Source organism: Tubulanus polymorphus, chromosome 4 (genome assembly GCF_964204645.1).
Source record: "Tubulanus polymorphus chromosome 4, tnTubPoly1.2, whole genome shotgun sequence".
NCBI classification, from domain to species: Eukaryota; Metazoa; Nemertea; class Palaeonemertea; order Tubulaniformes; family Tubulanidae; genus Tubulanus; species Tubulanus polymorphus.
In genome coordinates, this window is record NC_134028.1 from 25,474,573 (window position 1) to 25,497,558 (window position 22,986).

A 22,986-nucleotide genomic window follows, 5' to 3' on the forward strand; every position below is an offset into this window, starting at 1 on the left:
GCATTTATTTGCATTAAGAAATCATTTATAAAGAATCACAAAAAAATCTCAATTTTAATACTGTCAAAAATAATGCATACATAGTATTCATCATCGTAAACTTTAAACTCTCTGGTTTAAATAAATATCTTTCATATTTTAATCTCTTGTCAGGTTTATTAGTTAAATCAAACACATAATATAAGCATCGAAAAAATAACGCGTATATCCATTATTTTGTACACGTATATATAAAGGCAAAGAGAATATTTACATTTCTTGAATAAATATAACATACATACCGGGTAGTAATCATTACATATTTACTAGGGAGTTTATTATTATTGTGTACAAATTGGCACAACTTGCATAAAACTTGCACATCGTTTTAATTTTCTTTAAGTACAAGTTGCGCGAGTACATCTCTTTAAGGTTGCGAGTTACCGTCGAACAAAACATCTTTGACTCTGCTCAATAGAAACTGCTTGTCTTTTCCTTCCTATAATCAAATACAGAAATGTTTCTCTTATTAAGAAAATGAAATATGCCTTAGATGTTGTGGAATAACAGGATCTTACCAAAACGAGTTCTTCTTTCAATAACTCGATCATTCTCTTTCGTCCAGCAGATACCGCATAATAATAGTACATTAATAAACTGCAGTAGAAAATTACGAGATGATGAATATTTAATGCAATTATCGGACAGGAAACAGATAATGCTTTTACAGGTGCTTGAAACTCCTCTTATTTGAGCAAAATACCTGGAACTCCTTCAATTTTGAGAAATAGGGAATTAGAAACGTTTGTAGTTCTATAGGAAACTAGGCCTAAATCGTCGCAGTTGGGACCAGGATTTCTTATTACGCAATTAGGTGGTAACTGAGTTTATATACATGTAGTGTATAGAAAAGATATTTGCTTACACATCCACCAAATTAACCTAGATAAACAGTACCAATTAAGGAGGAGTCTACGATACACTGATTGCGATATGAAAGGGATGCGGACACTTCCACGGAATTTTCTGCTTGAAAACTCTGTATATCCAGGAATGACTAATCTGTCAGTAGGGACCCTGCTAGGCAGATGCTTGAGAAAGTAAGATTTTTTTCCCAACTTGAATTAAGCCTCTTAATGCCCTTAAAATTCCAAGAACCCCAAAACTTAGTATCTTACTCTGCACGTCATTGCCTAGAGGTGGGCTACGACTTGCGCAACAGTCAGGATTGACTTCTGGACCCATATATGAATAGAATTAGCGGCAGATACTTACCACATAAGAATGATTAGAGGAACGTAGAAATGAGGAGAACCGAGAAACTGGACCGGTTTTCCGATGACATTAGGCAGTGTTTTCACTGTATTTTCGATAGTGTCGAACATCGTGTGATTGGGTGAGCTGTAAACTCTGAACGCACCACAACCCTGAGACGGCGGGATCCTAAATATTGAAAAAAACAATTCATCATTTAATATGGGGATGGAATCGTTTAAAAACGGATGAAAATGATAAGTGGTGACTTACTGCCCGATACTATAACCAACAGGAATCAACGTCAGTATATACGAAATCAGTAGAATGTACAGGAAAAACTTGTGCGATTTGGAAGCTTTGTAAGTTCTAGTAGATGATACGCACCAATAAATAACAGTCACCTTCAAAATAAACACAAAATTATCATCAGTATTGGTATCTGATACCGTCACTCACTTGATAATCAAGTGAGTGACGGTATCTTCACTGGTTAGCTGTACATAGTTTATTAACTGTGTTGTAGCGCGCGCTTTAGACTAGTTTCGAAATCAATACCTGGTATATGAATTTATCAATTAAGAATATCTGATGGAACGAAAGTCTTACCTTTTTCAAGTAGAAGAGCAAGAATAGCTTCAACACGGTAATTGCTGGTATTAAGATACAGAAGAAACCACCAATCCTAAAATTGCAACATCATTTTTTTCATAGCCGTATTCTAGGCCTTTATATCTTCATAAATCAACATTTCAATAGACAAGTCGACTAACCAGCAAAGCACTTGAGCGTAAACAATATCCAGAACATTCTTCGGAATGTCGAATTCCTCTTTACCCAGCCATTTTATCAACTTTGATTTGTCTTCGAGTCTCGATACCACAAAACTGTGAATATTGCGAACATTAAATCATGCAGCATATGTTTTACGCTTTAAGAAATAATGATAGTATGTATTATTGACTTACTATCTTATGAAAGATGCAATTGTGACCAAAAATTGCACAGCAAAATCCAGTATGACAAGTTTGTAAAACGATTGACCGACATAAGTCTCCCAACACTGAAAAACATTGACAGTAAATGAAAAATATAACACATAGAAAATATGGACTTTTTTGATCAGTGAATAGATACACATTTCAGACAAACCTTCAGCTGTGGACAAGTGCCACATTCTTTATTACAACCGGTGATTTGTCCGTACAGGGACGCGATAAGAACGGCTAACGATGCCAATCTCAGAAAAACAGTCCTGAAAGAAAATCATACTCATGAGATTCTTCTTGTACATAATACGTAAATAGATGATGACATCTAAATTTCTACAAACCTGAGGAGAGTTATTCGAATTTCAGCTTCAGGGCTATAATCCTCTAACTCGGCGATACTCAAAAATAACATCGGAATTACAAAGTTCAAAATCATGATGACGCCAGCGGGCATGTACTCTATCAATAGCAAGACTATTTCAGACTTTTGTTTCGGTTCTTTCAACAGCTGAAATTTAATTATAGTAATGATAATAATAATAATGATTGTTTAATTTCTCACGCCACTTAACATACGAATAACTTAAGAATCATTAACATAAAATATTGAGATATTAACTAGATATAAAAAAGATAATCACACTTCAATTCTTCTAAAAAGTTAAGATTACTTTTAAAAGCATCAATAGACGGGCTTTCCCTGACAGTTCTAGGTATAGAGTGCTGTGATCTTAAAAGCTTCAATAATTTCCTATTTGCACATGCTTGACTAAAACAGTAGGATCCTGACAAGACCGTAGATAACAAGCTGCTACGTAAGGAGACCGTAGTGATTTTAGGTAGAATGGACATTGGTTATGAAGAATTTTAAAAACAAGTATCAATAATTCATATTCAATTCTAATAGCAACTGGTAACCAATGATGAGGAATCAAAAATGGTGTTATGTGATCTTTTGGAAATCAATTGTGTTGCATTATTTTGAATTGACTGCAAACGTTTTATAAGAGTATTGGTTAAATTCACAATGTAATTAATGAGAGATTTGTCCAATTTGTCCAATTTGTCCAGGGAGACTTAAGAAAATATTCCAGTAGATGATATACAAACCTCTAATGATTTGCCATTAACCCAGAATATGAGATATCCAGCTGCTCCGAGAATAGCTACAACGATCATATTGATCAAAATACGCGTGATGATCACTTTCAGTTTCTTTCCAAACGTTCGATTTTCTCTTTCTTCCTGCAAACGCTCAATTTCCATATCAATCTGAAACATTGGTGAAATTGGTGTATAGTGGAATTTTCACATCTATTCACATTATCATTCTTTACTTTTTCACTGTGAAAAATCCACCTTTTGCAACTAATAATTTTCAAAGTATAAATAAATAAGCAAAAAAGTATGTCAAGATTTTCTGCGAACTAATTTCATACATTTTTGAAAATTTGTTAACATATTTTTCACCATTTTCACAGAAATTTTAGCTTCAAGAATCTTTTACATTTTTAAGATCAATCACACCCTTGAAAGTGGCATTTTATGAATGGTTTCAAGAAAACTAAATTTACCGTAAATTCACGGTGAAGTTTTGCCTGTTTCTCCCGGGCCAGTTGCAGATCGGTCATACAATAATCCCAACCGCAGAAAACTGTATTTGCATATTTAAAGTACGTGTCACCTTCGACGATGAACATACTCTTAAATCCTGAACCAGTTCTATAAGAGATAGATGATAATCAACAAAACAATCGGATCCCCAGATCTGAATAAAATATGATTCAGTAATCGCTTATTTTAAACTTACGCTATAACGAGTAGAAGTAAGCTGACTAGATAATAAGCCCCAGTTGCCAGCAGATACGCGAGAGGCATGTTATAGACCGTAACGTGACCCTGTTTTATAGTTTGGTCGATGTAGGTTTTATTGAAGTAATAACCGTAAAACAAAATCGTTCTTTCCAACCAACCCTAAAAGACAGAAGCATTCACGTATTAAATCTTCGCTTTTCAGGGAAAATTGCATTAGGTCTTTTTACTGAAAAATGGTCTCTACAGAGAGTCTGAAACATGAATGAGAAATGTATCAAATCTGGTTGAAACTCTGACTCCAGCTCTGCAGTTCCGCGTTAAGATTTGCCTGCTGTGAACTAATTCTAACCCGCAACTGATTCCAGGTTTTGTTTCTCACAATTTTTGATCAATGAATTTCGTTTTCAATCTTTTGAATTCGTACGAAGTGGGCTTTATCTAATCCTATTATCTATTCTCCACGTTTTGCTCCGCGCTGTTCTTCTAATTGTTCTTACCGTCCCTTTCAAAAGATCCAATACTTTATCGAATGTAGTTGAAACTTGCGTCTTGTTGTTGATGAAATCTTCGTATTTCTTCGAACAGACGACCGACTGTTCGACGAACGAGATGTTCTCAGTGTTGTAATCGGTAAGCGCACTCGCCGTCGCGGAGTCGTTCCAAACCGCCGAAATCGACGTCAGATTATCGCCGGTGCTAAGACGGACGGCTTCGCGGAAATTGTGCGGTTTTAAAATGAGTTGCGGAATCAGAACGACGGCGATCATTATGACGGAGATGTAAATATTCAGAAAAAACAGCCATTTCAGGAATCGGAAGAACGAACCGACACCCATCCCGAATCCACCTGGAAATGTTTAAAATCATCATTATTTAACATTAATAATTTTCTGACGACTTATCTTATTTAAGAGACTTGAAACGTGGGATTTTAAATCATGGGCTTAACCAAAATGTAATTCTCAGGTGATAACACAACTGAAGGCTGTAGTCAAATGAAACACTCTAATCTGTGTACACTGTACATGATCGAAGAAGTCCCACAATTCGAATTTTTTATGAAATAATTTATCAAAACGAAACTACATCATTTCGGCTGTTGACTAACAGCCATCATCAGGTGGAATCAGATATTAATCAACAGCTGAAACGTTGTGGTTTCGCTTTAATCAATTATTTCATATAAATTCGAATTGTGGGACCTCTTCAATTAACAACTGAAGGTTATCTTGCAAAAATGAAAATACTTCTGCCCTCTAGGTATCCGGTACCTTCAATGGCTTTAAATGAACTATTCCATACTTTCAGTTTGTACATAGCATCTTTTGCATCGCGTTTAAAATTCTGCCATTTCTGAAGAATAGAAAGACAACCTGTACAATCTAAATCACTTCACTAACTGATGAGGATTAGTTTTTGTTGATCTGATGCTTACCACTCGATTCCTATGTTTCACACCAGCAACACCTTTCAGTTTCTTCATCGGGGCATTCTGTATTTGCATCCTTTACATAACAATGACATCATTAAATTTTAGAGTCCGAAATGTTGAGTCTTTCATATTTGATTTTGATTCTTCAGATAATTTTAGACAAATACATGCAAATCTGATTGATCGTTTAATCAAACCTCAATTCTCGTTTGATCGTTAAAGATGTCGCCATATCTTTAACGGCTTGTTCTTGATTCCACTGTTCATCTTCGTCTACTTCATCGTCGACTAAATCCGTTTCATCTCGCTGCTCTTCGACATCCGCTCCGAACGCCGTCTCCATCTCGATGCTCTCTCCTCCTCCGTCGATCGTCGACTGTCGACTCGCGCTGCGGATCGTCGCGTAAATTGACTCACTGGCGCGTCGGCGTTTAGTCGTACGACGCCGACGTACCGTCGCGCCCGCTCGTTGGATGTTTCCGCCACGCTGAAGTAACTCGCCATCGTCATCGAATCCGAACCCATGACTCGGTAATAATGCCAGTAAATCTTGCTGATTCGTGATTTGACCTAAAGTAACCGCGTTACGATCGTGCAGCGCGGCATTTCTTTCTGAAGAAGAATACCAATTATTGAATTACAGATAGTTCTTCACTGTATCTTAATACAGATCTCGGGCTTTCCTCAAAGACTATCCCTGTTGTTGGTTTGTTTGATTCTACCTCAATGAATTGGCCGACTACTAAGACGTTTCTCCATGGTTCCTACAGGACCATCGATATGAAATTTGAGGGGCTTTTGAGGGTATGATCACCAAATTTGAGGGTCATTTTTCAAAGTATAGTTGCCAGCCCGCACACCCCTCATCATCATAAATTGCCGTGTATTTCAAGAAGGCTTTTCAGACCACCACACTTACTTGTCACTGCTTTTTTATTTTTCACCATCATAATCCGATACTCTCAGGAAAAGCTATCAATTTTGTGTGTGGCCACTCTTCGTCTTTCAACAAACATATCAAATACCTACCTAATGTAATTCTTTTGTTGGCCATTGTGAGTGACAGTAGTTATCATTCCAGTAATCAGGTAATAGTCATCAAAACAAAAATGAAACAACAGGAAGTTATTCACAGCGACCTTCAGTTTGACAGATCGCGCGGCGCAGCCGTCCATTATTCCCATATGTCCCGTTCTATTTTTAGACGAAGCCGTCCGTTTTTCTGTCATGTCCCTCCACGCGCGGCGGTTCCGATCGCCTGAGTAATTATGGAGATTACTAGGAGAGTGACCAGAACTCGCGCATCTGAACGACTTAAATTGATCCAGAACGCTGAAGATAGTAATGCTAACACTGATGATGCATCTACTGAGCTAGAAAAGGAGAGAACTGACGTCACGGTGGTGAAAATGTCAACAATAACGAAGAAGACGAGAAGCCGGAAAATAAAGGAGCCTCCTCCTCTAGCTCCTGTGGAACAGGGAGATGACGTGCCAAAGCTGGAAGTAAAATCTGTGCCTGAAAAACCTGAGGAATCACAGCCACAAGTTATGTCGAGGCGGAAGGAGAAAAAACCTCAGACTGAAGAAATGGGTGAATCCTGCTTAGACTTACTGCAGGATGAATATACTACTCTTACTATCGACGTAGTGAATAAACCCGTCACTCGTCAGCCAAGAAAGAGGAGAGGAAAGGAGCCAGCTACAGTAGTGGAACCTGGTGAGGAAGTTACTGAGGAATCCGGTGAAATAACAAAACCTAAGAAAGCCAAGAAAAAAGAGAAAGTAACCAAAAAGGGAGATAAAGAAAAAGAGAACCAGCCTGAAAAACAGATTGAGGAACTTATAGAGGAACAACAAAATGAAAGTGAAAAACTGATTGAGGAAAAGGGAGAGATACTGATGAATTCCAACTTTGGTAACATGAAGATCACTGATGAATCTGTGGACTTGCAGGATGAATCTACCAGTGTAGTGGATAAACCAGTCACTCGTCAACTGAGAAAAAAGAAAGGAAAGGAGCCAGCTACAGTAGTGGAAACTGATGAGGAGGAAATTACAATACCTAAGAAAACCAAGAAAAAAGATAAAGTTACCAAAAAGCAAAGTGAAGAAAAAAAGATCCAGCCTGAAAAACTGGTTGAGGAACAGAGTGAAAAACTGATAGAGGAACAACAGAATGAAGAGAGTGAAAAACTGATAAATTCAAACTTTGGTGATAAAAAGATTGAAATAATGACTGATGAATCCAAGGACTTGCAGGATGATTCTACCAGTGCGGTGGATAAACCACCAGTTACTCGTCAACCAAGGAACAGGAAAGGAAAGGAGCCAAAAATATTAGAACCCGATGAAGAGGAAATAGCTGAGGAATCTGGTGAAATCACAAAACCTAAGAAAACCAAGAAGAAAGAGAAAGTTACCAAAAAGCAAAGTGAAGGGAAAAAGAACCAGTCCAAAAAACTGATAGAGGAACAAAGTGAAAAACTCATAGAGGAACAACAAACTGAAGAGAGTGGAAAACTGATGAATTCAAACTGCATTGATATAAAGATTGAATCCATGGACTTGCAGGGTGAATCTACAAGTATAGTAAATAAACCGGTCACTCGTCAACCAAGAAAAAGGAATTTAGGAAAGGAGCCAGCAGTAGTAGAACCTGATGAGCAGGAAATAACCGAGGAATCCGATGAAATGTCAAAACATATAAAAACCAAGAAAATAGAGAAATTCACCAAAAAGGGAACCAAAGAAAGAAGGAACCAGCCTGAAAAACAGATTATGATTGAGGAACTGAGTGAGAAACTGCTGGAAGAACAACAGGATGGACAGAGTGAAAAACCGATAAATTCAAACTGCGGTGATATAAAGATTGAAATAATGACTGATGAATCCATGGACTTGCAGGATGATTCTACCAGTGTGGTGGATAGACCACCAGTCACTCGTCAACCAAGGAAAAGGAAAGGAAAGGAGCCAACTATGGCAGTAGAATCTGACGAAGAAATAACTGAGGAGCCTGGTGAAATCACTAAACCAATGAAAACAGAGAAAATTACCAAAAAGGGAAGTAAAGAAAGAGATAATCTGCCTGAAAAATTGATGGAACAGAGTGAAAAAGTGATTGAGGAACAGAGTGAAGAACTGATGGCTACAGGCTGCACTGATGTAAAGATTGTAACAAGAAGTGATATGTTTATTGGAGCCCATGTTTCTGCTTCTAGTTAGTAAACCGTTTGTCTGTAGTGCTTGTTGCATTGATTTCTCATTTCTTTCATCAGTCGTTGTCTCTTACAGAAAGTATAGTAAACGCAGTAGAAAATGCTGCAACAATTGGAGCCCGAGCATTTGCACTATTCCTCAGATCGCAGAGAAGATGGTTGGCAAAACCTTTAGATCCGAAAGTAGCCGAGAAGTTTAAAATCGCTTGTCAGGTAAAATCACAGGGGTGAATCTAGAAAATTTGGAAGGCAGGGACCCAGAAGAAAAGAAAGGGCATTTTCAGATAAAGCAGCCATGTCATAACTGTCCCTCAGTACATTGGTTATTTTTGAAGAAGCATATGCATATATGCAGTATATACAAAGAAAAATTATGCAATTCCTGTGCGGATGAGTTTCAAAATTGCATGCATGTATTTTGACATTACATTGTATTCGAAGATTAGAAAAGACGCCCCTGAATCAACTTGGGTATCAGTATTTTTCCCATCCCCCGACTCAATTTTTACTCTTTATACATTACCGTGCATAATTCTAAGTGCCCTATGATTGCTCAATTGTTATGATGATAATTCCAGGAACACGGTTATAAGCCTTCATTTATCCTTCCACACGGTCCGTACATATTGAACTGCGGCGCTCCTAATGAGGAAATACTAGCGAAGAGTCGAACTTTATTATTGGAAGAATTAGAGCGATGTGAAATGTTGGGTTTAACGCTCTATAATTTACATCCTGGTAATAGATCATTCAATGAGAAGTTGAGGATCGAGCCATACATGACTTTTGAATGTTAATCAAACTCATTTGTTTATTGATAGGATCGTCGTGTGGTGAGATCAGTACAGAAGAATGTATTAATAAAATAGCAAGCAGTATTAATTTAGCATTGGAGAAAACGTCTACAGTTACAGTAGGCGAGTAGGAAATACTGACTTATTACTACACAAGGGTGGATTTAGGATTTTTCCAAGGATCAAATGGGCGCCACTTATGATTTGACAAATTTGGCAATGTAAGGGCTACAAGGACAAAAATTGGTGTGGAATTCTGGTGGCCTTCCACAGAAAAATTAGGATAAAATTGGCTTTTCTGGCCCTCATCATGACCCATTTCGATTAATTTTTTGTCCTTTTAATGTCCTTTTAGATTAAAAAGAACTTTCCAGATCATTTATGGAACTTTGAAGGGAGTGGACTATAGTCGCCTAAATTTGCCCTTGCTAGATTACCGGTCGGTACTTCGTCAACTTTTCTCAATGTTTTCAGTATTAGAGAATATGAGCTGTCAGGGTAATACAATAGGAGGGCGATTTACTGAACTGAAACAAATAATTGATAGAATCACTGATAAATCGCGTATTGGTGTTTGTCTCGATACTTGCCATGCAATGGCAGCAGGTAAGAGGTCGCGTTAGTACATGTAATTGTTATTTTTAACCGTTTACATCGAAAATGCCTTGAAATGATTGTTTCTTATTGAAGGATACGATCTCAGTCAAGAATCTGGATTCAAACAGATGATGCATGACTTCGAGACAACTGTCGGGTTCAAATATTTGAAAGCGCTGCATCTTAACGATTCTGTGGGCAAGTGAATTAAAACTAATAGATAGACTTGAGAGAAATTGGCGGAATTTGGTCCTGTTATGGCTAAAAAAAATTGATACCTTGTTTCTCCGCTCTGCTGAGCTTAAATGTTGACCTGGCCGGCCTACCCTATACATTACCTTTTTTAAAATCGTGATCAATTTTACCATAACAGACCCGGCCGCTATAGAAATGAACTGTTTATAAATTTTATCATATTTTACAAAAATGACCCGGCCGCTACGGAGAAACAAGGTATCATTTTTGTTTAGCCTATACCTAATGTTGTCTGATACGTTTATTTTGTCTGTTCAGGTATTTGCGGTTGTCACAGAGATCTACATGAAAATATCGGTCGTGGTAAAATCGGATTGAAAGGATTTGAACGAGTTGTCAACGATCACACATTCACAAATATTCCGATGATTTTAGAAACTCCGGCGAACGTTGATGATATTACGGAAATTAAAAAACTTTACAACCTCATCAAAGAATAGACTATTGTTTTTGATGCTGGGTCTCGATGTATTCACTATGTTTTGGATTACTTGTATATACACACACACCTTTGGAAGATTTTTTCATAAATAAATGTACATTTTTCATAATTTAATGTTTCCTCATTTCACTCGCGTAAATTGTGAATCATATAGTTAGTGGAGGGTCTGGTCGCAGAGGCGGATTCAGAGGGTGCTGGGGATCTTGTACAAGCAACTGCGGGCCCACAACTGGGGTAAGTGCCCCCTGGTCCTACGGCCATGCAATTCACAATTCATATTTTAACGCGGGCTTCACTTTAGTTTATAGAAAAAACACCAGGGAGTTTAGCGGCAGCACCGTACGGTCCCCTAGTGGAATTTCTGTGAACTAATGTAATACCTGGGTAGTTTAAATAGACACAAGTAAGCTTATTCAACTTCGACCTGCTCTGTACCTTCAATCTTAATTAGAATTGAACGTGATTATGTATCTGGATTTAGAGACGAGTCGAGTAAATCGGCCGTAATTATATTAGTTCGCAAAACCTCCGCTTGGAGACCGTACAGTGCTGCCACCAAACTGGGTTGGTACAGTGGTTAGAGGGTGTACTACGCTCGTACGCTCGAGCTTGCGTGTTCGAATCCCAAACTCCCAGGGCCGATTCTTTTATCAGTGTCGATTCTGTACACGGATACGAAACGTATATCTAAATTAGAACCTAGCACACTTCTTATCCTCTTCAATTAGCATTTATCCCAAAAAGCCCAATATGATACACATGATAGTTAAGATATCCAACAAATAACGTCCTCAGAGATCTCGTGAGTAATCTGCAGACCTCCTGACAAGTGAAAACCAAGAGAAATTGATCCCAACAAATAAAAAACAAACATTCATATTCTAGTAGGATTAATACATGTATTCAGCCAAAAAATTCAACAAAATAAATATATTCCAAAACAATATGTGCTTTTATTTTTAGGGGCCTAGACAAAGTGCCCCTCCCCCGTTCCTACGGCCCTGTGTGTGAATGAGCTGCTCACTCTTGGTGGACACTTGGCCAATGCAGGGTCAGTACAGCTGTGACTGGGATCATTTGTGTAGCATCTATCCGTCAACTGTAGTATTACCACGTGTAAATTAGACCTTCCACATAAATAGCCAGGCCCCCTCTGTAGACCTGTTGACATTAGCCTTAGTGCTATTGCACTGTTTTCGCTGCTTTCGAAAAACTCATTAAAAAGATTTCTTTATGTAGGCCAAATATTGGACATTGGGGTAAGTGCCCCCTGGTCCTACGGCCATGCTATTCACAATTCATATTTTAACGCGGGCTTCACTTTAGTTTATAGAAAAAACACCAGGGAGCTTAGCGGCAGCACCGTACGGTCCCCTAGCGGAATTTCTGTGAACTAATGTAATACCTGGGTAGTTTAAATAGACACAAGTAAGCTTATTCAACTTCACCCTGATCTGTAACCTTCATATCTTAATTAGAATTGATCATGACTATGTATCTGGATTTAGAGACGAGTCGAGTAACTCGGCCGTAATTATATTAGTTCGCAAAACCTCCGCTTGGGGACCGTACAGTGCTGCCACCAAACTCCCTGGGCCGGTCGATTCTGTACCGATACGAAACGTATATCAAAATTCGACCCTAGCACACTTCTTATCCTCTTCAATTAGCATTTACCCCAAAAAGCCCAATATGATACAAATAATAGTAAAGATATCCAACAAATAACGTCCTCAGAGATCTCGTGAGTAATCTGCAGACCTCCTGACAAGTGAAAACCAAGAGAAATTGATCCCGACAAATAAAAAATAAAAATTCATATTCTAGTGGGAATAATACATGTATTCAGCCCAAAAATTCAACAAAATAAATATATTCCAAAACAATATGTGCTTTTATATTTAGGGGCCTAGACAAAGTGCCCCTCGCCCGTTCCTACGGCCCTGTGTGTGAATGTGCTGCTCACTCTTGGTGGACACTGGGCCAATGCAGGGTCAGTACAGCTGTGACTGGGATCATTTGTGTAGCATCTATCCGTCAACTGCAGTATTACCACGTGTAAATTCGACCTTCCACATAAATAGCCAGGCCCCCTCTGTAGACCTGTTGACATTAGCCTTAGTGCTATTGCACTGTTTTCGCTGCTTTCGAAAAACTCATTAAAAAGATTTCTTTAGGTAGGCCAAATATTGGACATTGGGGTAAGTGCCCCTGGTCCTACGGCCATGCTATTCACAATTCATATTTTAACGCGGGCTTCACTTTAGTTTATAGAAAAAACACCAGGGAGTTTAGCGGCAGCACCGTACGGTCCCCTAGTGGAATTTCTGTGAACTAATGTAATCCCTGGGTAGTTTAAATAGACACAAGTAAGCTTATTCAACTTCGACCTGCTCTGTACCTTCAATCTTAATTAGAATTGAACGTGATTATGTATCTGGATTTAGAGACGAGTCGAGTAAATCGGCCGTAATTATATTAGTTCGCAAAACCTCCGCTTGGGGACCGTACAGTGCTGCCACCAAACTGGGTTGGTACAGTGGTTAGAGTACTACGCTCGTACGCTCGAGCTTGCGTGTTCGAATCCCAAACTCCCAGGGCCGATTCTTTTATCAGTGTCGATTCTGTACACGGATACGAAACGTATATCTAATTTAGAACCTAGCACACTTCTTATCCTCTTCAATTAGCCCAAAAAGCCCAATATGATACACATAATAGTAAAGATATCCAACAAATAACGTCCTCAGAGATCTCGTGAGTAATCTGCAGACCTCCTGACAAGTGAAAACCAAGAGAAATTGATCCCGACAAATAAAAAACAAACATTCATATTCTAGTGGGATTAATACATGTATTCAGCCCAAAAATTCAACAAAATAAATATATTCCAAAACAATATGTGCTTTTATCTTTAGGGGCCTAGACAAAGTGCCCCTCTCCCGTTCCTACGGCCCTGTGTGTGAATGTGCTGCTCACTCTTGGTGGACACTTGGCTAATGCAGGGTCAGTACAGCTGTGACTGGGATCATTTGTGTAGCATCTATCCGTCAACTGCAGTATTACCACGTGTAAATTTGACCTTCCACATAAATAGCCAGGCCCCCTCTGTAGACCTGTTGACATTAGCCTTAGTGCTATTGCACTGTTTTCGCTGCTTTCGAAAAAATCATTAAAAAGATTTCTTTAGGTAGGCCAAATATTGGACATTGGGGTAAGTGCCCCCTGGTCCTACGGCCATGCAATTCACAATTCATATTTTAACGCGGGCTTCACTTTAGTTTATAGAAAAAACACCAGGGAGTTTAGCGGCAGCACCGTACGGTCCCCTAGCGGAATTTCTGTGAACTAATGTAATACCTGGGTAGTTTAAATAGACACAAGTAAGCTTATTCAACTTCACCCTGCTCTGTAACCTTCATATCTTATTTAGAATTGAACATGACTATGTATCTGGATTTCGAGACGAGTCGAGTAACTCGGCCGTAATTATATTAGTTCGCAAAACCTCCGCTTGGGGACCGTACAGTGCTGCCACCAAACTACGTTGGTACAGTGGTTAGAGTACTACGCTCGTACGCTCGAGCTTGCGTGTTCGAATCCCAAACTCCCAGGGCCGATTCTTTTATCAGTGTCGATTCTGTACACGGATACGAAACGTATATCTAAATTCGAACCTAGCACACTTCTTATCCTCTTCAATTAGCATTTACCCCAAAAAGCCCGAAATTATACACATGATAGAACAAGATATCCAACAAATAACGCCCTCAGAGATCTTGTGAGTAATCTGCAGACCTCCTGACAAGTGAAAACCAAGAGAAATTGATCCCGACAGATAAAAAACAAACATTCATATTCTAGTGGGATTAATACATGTATTCAGCCCAAAAATTCAACAAAATGAATATATTCCAAAACAATGTGCTTTTATTTTTAGGGGCCTAGACAAAGTGCCCCTCCCCCGTTCCTACGGCCCTGTGTGTGAAGGTGCTGCTCACTCTTGGTGGACACTTGGCCAATGCAGGGTCAGTACAGCTGTGACTGGGATCATTTGTGTAGCATCTATCCGTCAACTGTAGTATTACCACGTGTAAATTCGACCTTCCACATAAATAGCCAGGCCCCCTCTGTAGACCTGTTGACATTAGCCTTAGTGCTATTGCACTGTTTTCGCTGCTTTCGAAAAACTCATTAAAAAGATTTCTTTAGGTAGGCCAAATATTGGACATTGGTGTAAGTGCCCCCTGGTCCCATGCTATTCACAATTCATATTTTAACGCGGGCTTCACTTTAGTTTATAGAAAAAACACCAGGGAGTTTAGCGGCAGCACCGTACGGTCCCCTAGCGGAATTTCTGTGAACTAACGTAATATACCTGGGTAGTTTAAATAGACACAAGTAAGCTTATTCAACTTCACCCTGCTCTGTAACCTTCAATCTTATTTAGAATTGAACATGACTATGTATCTGGATTTCGAGACGAGTCGAGTAACTCGGCCATAATTATATTAGTTCACAAAACCTCCGCTTGGGGACCGTACAGTGCTGCCACCAAACTCCCTGGGCCGGTCGATTCTGTACACGGATACGAAACGTATATCTAAATTCGAACCTAGCACACTTCTTATCCTCTTCAATTAGCATTTACCCCAAAAAGCCCGAAATTATACACATGATAGTTAACATATCCAGCAAATAACGTCCTCAGAGATCTCGTGAGTAATCTGCAGACCTCCTGACAAGTGAAAACCAAGAGAAATTGATCCCGACAAATAAAAAACAAACATTCATATTCTAGTGGGATTAATACATGTATTCAGCCCAAAAATTCAACAAAATAAATATATTCCAAAACAATATGTGCTTTTATTTTTAGGGGCCTAGACAAAGCTTTGTATGGCTGACAGTTGGTGGTTTCATACCAGATACAATTCACTGTGTTTATACTACATCGATTATTATATGTTCTATAGATGAATGAAGATGACATGATGTTTAAATACGATTATGAAACTCTTATATGAATAGATGGTGCACACATCTTATCATAGAGTGTTCGGAAATTAGATCTCGTAATCAATCTCTGGAAAACAATCACTTCAGCTGTGCCACATCAGCTTCATAAACTCCATTATCAATTTCGAGATCCAATCGCCATCAGAAAATACATTTTCCGATTTTTTTTTCAATATAATAGATCATGACTGATGATTTAACCACTATGATATGGATATAATTTTTTTTCGGATTTTTCTATTTCTTTTATGATTTTTTTGGGGGGGTTTACTGTATACATAATTGTGCAACCTGCCCGGAAAAGAAACCGCACCATATTAAAAATATATGAATCATGAATCCGACCTAAGATTCTCATATCGAAATGCTACACTAAGAATCTTCTGCCGATTCAATTTTCATTCATTAATCGATTAAATAATTAAAATCCAAACCCGGTTCCCCGATTAAATAGAATTAGACAAATTGGAAAAGAGACAGGCGGCCGCAATTTCGTTATTTACAAAATTAAACTAAAACAAAAACCAAGCTTAAATGATACCCTTTGCTTTCTGTACTTCGTGAATTAGATCTTTTAAGTATTGAATCTCACGTGTTAACTGATCGACCTGTTCGGTCAACTCCTCGTTACGACCGGTCAACTCTTGGTACTCGACGTCGATCAATTCGGCCTCCGATTTCTTCTTAACGCGGTACCGAGTCGCCGCGTTCTTATTTTGAAGTTTCTTGCGCTGTTTTTTATCGACCGGCGACGCCTTGCCGGTTTTCGTCGTCGCCGATTTCAATTTCGGCACGACGACTTTGACGTCGCCCGGACGACAGTATGGCGTGATTCTACGTTTATTCGACGGAGTAGGAATTGCGGGAATAAAATCGGGATCATTCGAATCGTCGGAATAAGAACTGAACGACGGAGAAGGCGGATCAGTTAACACTTGGATTACAACAGGTTCCGGATCCACACGGATTAGAGGAACATCGGTGATAACAACTGAATTGATAGCTGTAAAATCGTGAGACTCCTCAGGAGCACTAGGATTCAGGAGCAGCTCTTCGGGTTCGGATATACCAGGATTCAGAAGCTCCTCAGGAGTGCCATGATTCTGGAAAAGCTCCTCACTTGTACCCGGATTTAAAAGAAGCTCCTCAGGAGTGCCAGGACTCAGGAGCAGCTCCTCGGGTGATGAAGGAGCGTAACTGAAGACCGTCTCATCCGGTGACAGCGGAGAAAAACTATCGTTCCATCCAGAACTGCACGGACTCAACGGTGGTAACAAACTCGAATCAGCTGAATCATAACTTGAACACGTGTCCGATAGGAAATCCTGCTCGGCAATCGTCTGCATTAACTCCCGGGCGACTTTCTCGAAGTCGCCACCTGCTGGCGAACCGGCGAGTAACGGTAGAATACCATCGACCGGTAGAGAGTTAATGAACGATAGCTGTTCATCGATCGTCGACTCGGCGATCGCGAGTTCCGGGTCGAGCTGTTCATCTTCGGCGCTGTCGTAATGCTGTACGTCGGCGAGTGAATCGAACAAACTCAAATCGAACTGCTGTTCCAGCCAATCGGTATCAGTTAATCCTGAAAATACATTATGCACATGACAAGTCACGGCACTATCCTAAACCTACTACATTTTTCATTTGGATTAAATGACTAGTTATTTCTGATTTCACCATTCGAAGATATTCAATTTAATAATTAAATATATTAAGTATTCCCCTTATCTGTAAGAACCTTGTCTTTTGCTTAAACTAAAAATTTGACTTTTGCTTAAAATTTCATATTACTGTCTGCAAACTGTGGTTTAGTTTAAATACATACCGGCATCACGAGGATCACTGGTCATTAAATCATCGCTGGCTGGAACTTTCTGACCAGTGATCGATGGGATGGCCTTCAGAGCATCTTCATGATGAGGGTCCCATTTAAGCGAGGTTTGGGGCAGAGCCCCGGCTAATAAATTCTCTACGTATAAACTCATTTCCCTTATTCAAGGTGAACGTTGGAGGCGCAAAGGCAACGGCATTTTGTAAGGTGCTGAAAGAGAACAAAGACATCATAACTTTAGAATCGCGCTGAAAGCTAAGATTTTGAAATAAATTTTAATTGAATTGAACTTCGATGTTTTCGTTAAATCGCGAGATAGGTCAACTTCAAATTGGTGATTTTAGACAAATCTAAGGTATAACACCGGATAAATTTACTACGATTACTTACTCCATGGTGCAAGGCATAGCTCTGCACAGTTTGCTGGTGCAAACAATCACTAAAGAATCATCTTGACGCGTTTAAGTTGATAAATCTGGATTCTTTTTCGTTTCATGGAGATTGAGGAAGTGAAAGAACTTGGGCGCAGCACATCTGTATTTGTCCGCGTCGAAATCGTTAAACCCTGTTTAATTCGTTAATAGACCATTTCTAGAAATGACTTCAAGTACGATTCATCTTGATATGTTTAGCATATATATTCTAGAAGTTCCCAAAACTGTAAAAGTGTTTTGCCTCGTAAACATATGTTTAAGGATTTTTTCTTGAAGCTGTAGGATACGGTGATTCGGCTCAAAACTGATTGCATCATCACAGATGGCAGCACTGAACGGTGCTTCCAATTCCCCACAGATGGCAGCACGAGCTGGTCACTCGGACTACATTCAATTCGGGATAAATCCGGGCTATAGGCAAAACTCAATAACGACTATCGATTAAGCCGGATCCGACCCCCAGATCTATGCAGTACTCACTAAATTAATTTTTTTGTGTTACGTCCTAATTGATTTTCAATCTAGTAACAAGTAATTAATAAAAATGCCTCATTGACTAAAATCATCCATGGTCGAACGTCTTAAGTACTGATCACCGATAAATTAGGAAACAACAAACAATTGATGGAAATAAATCAATTTATTTCATCACTCGACATTGTCTACTTTTCGATAAATAATTGATTGGTTGTAGATAGTTTCTAGAGCATCAATACCATCACGATTCCTTAGTCGTTAGAAATGGACAATTGATCGAATGCTAAAAAGATAGAAAAGATGCCCAAGTTTTCATATATACATATATATATATATATTTTCATAAAGTAAATCAGTGCGTGAATGTCGAATTTTTACCTTTTTCCTTCGTGCATCAGTGTGAAACCTTCGTTGATTTTATCCAGAGGTAAATCATGAGTAATAAACTCGTTAACCTTCAGCTTTCCGCTCATGTATTCATCGACCAATTTTGGGACACTTTCTCGACTCTTCCAACCACCGAAAGCGCTTCCTCTCCAGACTCGACCGGTCACTAATTGGAATGGACGAGTTGATATCTCTTGACCAGCAGCTGCCACTCCAATTATCACTGATTCGCCCCAACCTTTGTGACAACTTTCCAGAGCAGCTCTCTGCGGAAAAGAATATGACAAATCATCAGTATTAAATGCCTTCTGTTTGTAGTCCATTTTCAATCAAAATCTTCCTGTTAGAATACTGAACACAAGTGTAGCGTGGACGATCAGTTTTTGAAAGTGGGCTGATAAACTATCTAATATGTGGTGTTGGAAGTTCATTTTCGATTAAAATTGTCTCAGGTGAAGTTTTAATAATGATAATAATTATAAGTTATGAACACATGAAAAGTGTGGATGATCAGTTTTTCAAAGTGTGCTATCTAATATCTAATGTCCGGAGTTTGTAGTTCAATTGATGTTCATTTTAAAATCCATGTGAACACATGTGAAGTGTGGATAATCATGCATGTAAGAATGTCAATGAGCGTCACATGTCTGAAGAGGTTGCAGGCTCCAGGCGGCAGAATGGACGATCCCTTACCATTGTATGAATATTACCGATACATTCAAATGTATAGTCACAACCACCGTCTGTCATTTCCACCAAAACTTGTTGAATCGGTTTGTCGTGATCCTTGGGATTGATGAATTCATTGCAACCAAACTTCTTTCCTGAAATAAAGAATATGTCTCGGATTGCTATAAAAATTGCTAAAAAAAGTTTACATGCTCAATGATGCCGATTTTCAAGAACTGTCTATATGAATTTTTCTACAATTGCCAGGTAAGCAGCTTTGCTTTAAAATGTAGCATTCATGAATTTTGTATTCCACTCATTCATTCACAGGTCGCGCAAGTGATACAAATAAAGCAGACTCGACTGTAGTTCTATTTTACCTAATTCAAATTTATCAGTGTTTATATCAATTCCAATTATTCGTTTAGCACCAGCAGCTTGACAACCCATCGCAACCGCAAGACCGACAGCTCCTAGGCCCCAAATAGCACAAATAGAATCCTTCTCGACCTTGGCAGTTTTTAATGCAGCGCCGTATCCGGTAGAAATACCACAGCCCAACAGGCAAACTTTGTCCAAAGGTGCATCTTCAGCTACCTAAAAATATACATTTTACGTAACTCTGGAAAATAGGAAAAATTATGTGAAAAAAAAGTAATGCTTCCATTACATTTTTTAACGTTACTTTTCAAGATCTTTCACAATTTTTTTTCATGCTCAGGTATTCAAAATTTCTAAAACATTCAAAATTGTTCATAGAATTTATCAACATTCGAGCTCCGAGGTATTTTGCATAAAAAGGCAATCAATATTATATTTTCACTAACACTTTCTTGAATTTTTTCACAAATCTTTGCGATTATTCCAGAAATTTTCACATTCTTTAGCGATAATCGATCATCCACTTATCCCAAATTTTCACATCAATCCCAGCCGAAATCAATGAAACAGTTAACTCAACTTAAATGTTAAATTGTATTCACCTTCGCTACAGATATTTCAGCTACAACTGTATATTCGCTGAAAGTACTCGTACCCATGAAGTGGAACAAAGTTTTGCCCTTGCAAGTAAATCTAGATGTTCCATCCGGCATAACCCCCTTCCCTTGAGTCGACCTATCAATTTAAAAAAAGATTCAGGTCAAGCTATTAGAATAATAGGTTAATGTCAAAGACCAGTATTGAAAATACTACTGGGAATATCATCAGAATTGATTTTGATAGTTAAAGGAAGCTTACCTGATTGATGAGCAAAGATTTGTTTTCGGGCTTTTACAAAACTTGCATTCGTAACATTGGGGAATATACAATGGAACAACATGATCTCCTATAAAACAAGAATTTATATCAAAAACGTGGTAAGGATAAAATGTAATTGTGAGCTTTCACAACATGTCAATAACATTTAGCTAATTTATTTACATTCAAATATATGAAGCGGACAAATTACTATCCAATCTACAGGGGCTAGCTGAAGCTTGGGGCAGAACTGTAGCTTAGATCATCCAGTATCCCGGATAGAACCTGGGATACTGGACAATCTAAGCTACAGTTCTAAACCCAAAACTACAACTACAAGCCCCTGTGATCAAATCAATGCTCTATAAAACATTTTGTAGATAATTTTGATAATGATTATTATTTATCATAGAATACTTCATTTCACAAGCTACAATTTGTACAAATTTGGATAAGACCTATGAATACTGGATTGAACTGCACTGAAGATAAGAAGGATTTCAGTCTGACTGGTCTAAACCGGAGATAAGAAATAATTCAGTCTGACCTGGTTTCACAGAGGTGACACCTTCTCCAATACTTTCAACTATTCCACCTCCTTCATGTCCGAGGATGACAGGAAACAGTCCCTCTGGATCAGAGCCTCCTAACGTATAAGCATCGGTGTGACAGACACCGGTCGCCAGAATCTTTATTCGTACTTCGCCCTTTTTCGGCGGAGCGACCTCGACTGTCTCAATTACCAGGGGCTCCTTCGCCGCCCAGGCCACGGCAGCTTTGCATTGAATGGGCTGAAAATAGAATACCGGTTATAAAACATATGAGCCTCATATCATATAATCAGCTATGGACGATTAGTTGACAATGACACAATGACATTCAAACAAACGTCCTCCTTCTCTTGCTTGGGTTGGGGAGTTTGCGGCGTATCCAATATGGCATTCTACATTAAATTACATTACCCGAAGAACTTCAAACAGCTACAATAATTTACACTTTATCTTTCTAAATAGATTTCACACGATGACAAAGTGATTTCAAGCCGATTTATCAATATTTATTTGGAGTCTTTTTACCTTTCCAACTGTGTCAGACATCTTGCGGTATAAAAGTGACAACTGACCGATAGATGGCGACTGAAGCGAGAACGTGGAGAACCTCGGTTTCCAGCGTCCGAGCTTTGAATTGAATTTAATATGGTAGGTACCATAATTTCAATTCAAATAGCTATTTATTGTACGATAGTATGAGTTCCCGGCGGTCAATGAACGCGGCGTGGCATAATGAGTGTGGTCGATTCAAATCACCAGCCAGTTTTATCCAAGACGCGACCCGGGTAAATGGCAAATCATAGCCGCCAGTTACCACCATTAAATCTCTATTCTCGAGTCTCGGCATCAGTTCCAACAAAAAAGCCGCCCGGCACACTCGGAACCCGGGGATCGAGACGGGTTGAATACGGATCAGAGTTTTTTTTCCTGATTTCTTGTTTTATTAATGTCTAACGTTCTACGGTACTGTGCTTTTGAGTCCTAGCTAGAATTTGGAAGCAAAACTACTGCGATTGTGATCTCAATAGGCCGAAACGTTGAATCTTAACTACTAGCGGGCCAGGAAACACTTCGGACTTTATTTCTCATTCAGAGATTTTGGACAGAGTCATCAATGGTTAATTTGGACCAGAAGATCGGGCCGGAATTTTCAAATCGTATTAATTAACTTATAATGTTGGGATTCGGGTGCTGATTGTATTTCTCAGTACGCGCTTGCGATTAATCCACCACTTCAGCTGCAAATCGATTTGTGTTTGACACCAGTACTTGTGTTATTGGAGTCTCTGATATCGACTGTCAACATCACGTGTCACCTTAGCTCGTCAACAGACAGCGGAACTGATCCGTTTCATAATCAACTTATTGATGAATTCTTTGTGAGATATTAATAGGATGCAACCTCACCAAAACAGACTAAACGCGTGCGAATGACAGATTCAACTTATTGCCTATAATCAAGTGTTAATCGGGTAAAATCACGTCAAACCATTCAGATATCAGGTTTCACGTATATTCTCGCGCATCCAGGGAGGTTCAATCACTGATAGGAACTTCTTCTGTAAGCGCCAAAAGTGCCTTCTATTCTGCAAAACA

The 22,986-nt window shown here is 38.9% G+C and overlaps 4 protein-coding genes across 4 annotated transcripts; 1 reads left to right on the forward strand and 3 right to left on the reverse strand.

Annotated features, from left to right (window-relative positions):
* Positions 1-6: 6 nt before the first annotated feature.
* On the reverse strand, positions 7-6,703 carry LOC141903154 (transmembrane channel-like protein 7). The gene is made up of 17 exons (XM_074791155.1): positions 6,392-6,703; positions 5,670-6,084; positions 5,476-5,545; positions 5,312-5,393; positions 4,538-4,887; positions 4,036-4,199; positions 3,800-3,947; positions 3,336-3,497; positions 2,567-2,733; positions 2,386-2,488; positions 2,202-2,296; positions 2,007-2,120; positions 1,843-1,918; positions 1,507-1,637; positions 1,255-1,422; positions 558-636; positions 7-478 (listed from the first exon to the last, which is right to left on the reverse strand). The coding sequence occupies exons 1-17, from the start codon at positions 6,420-6,422 to the stop codon at positions 407-409; spliced, it is 2,427 nt and encodes an 808-aa protein (XP_074647256.1). The 5' UTR covers positions 6,423-6,703; the 3' UTR covers positions 7-406.
* On the forward strand, positions 6,694-10,851 carry LOC141903153 (uncharacterized). The gene is made up of 7 exons (XM_074791154.1): positions 6,694-8,694; positions 8,769-8,905; positions 9,271-9,430; positions 9,514-9,609; positions 9,961-10,092; positions 10,177-10,281; positions 10,597-10,851. Exons 1-7 carry the CDS (start codon positions 6,741-6,743, stop codon positions 10,776-10,778), a joined length of 2,766 nt encoding a protein of 921 aa, XP_074647255.1. The 5' UTR covers positions 6,694-6,740; the 3' UTR covers positions 10,779-10,851.
* A 4,712-nt stretch (positions 10,852-15,563) lies between these two features.
* Positions 15,564-18,174, reverse strand: LOC141903867 (uncharacterized). Its single transcript, XM_074792222.1, has 3 exons — positions 18,024-18,174; positions 17,628-17,843; positions 15,564-17,384 (listed from the first exon to the last, which is right to left on the reverse strand). Exons 2-3 carry the CDS (start codon positions 17,785-17,787, stop codon positions 16,330-16,332), a joined length of 1,215 nt encoding a protein of 404 aa, XP_074648323.1. The 5' UTR covers positions 17,788-17,843; positions 18,024-18,174; the 3' UTR covers positions 15,564-16,329.
* A 514-nt stretch (positions 18,175-18,688) lies between these two features.
* Positions 18,689-22,002, reverse strand: LOC141903114 (alcohol dehydrogenase class-3-like). Its single transcript, XM_074791083.1, has 8 exons — positions 21,916-22,002; positions 21,387-21,630; positions 20,840-20,927; positions 20,584-20,716; positions 19,981-20,197; positions 19,625-19,755; positions 18,923-19,197; positions 18,689-18,827 (listed from the first exon to the last, which is right to left on the reverse strand). Exons 1-8 carry the CDS (start codon positions 21,934-21,936, stop codon positions 18,803-18,805), a joined length of 1,134 nt encoding a protein of 377 aa, XP_074647184.1. The 5' UTR covers positions 21,937-22,002; the 3' UTR covers positions 18,689-18,802.
* Positions 22,003-22,986: the final 984 nt, after the last annotated feature.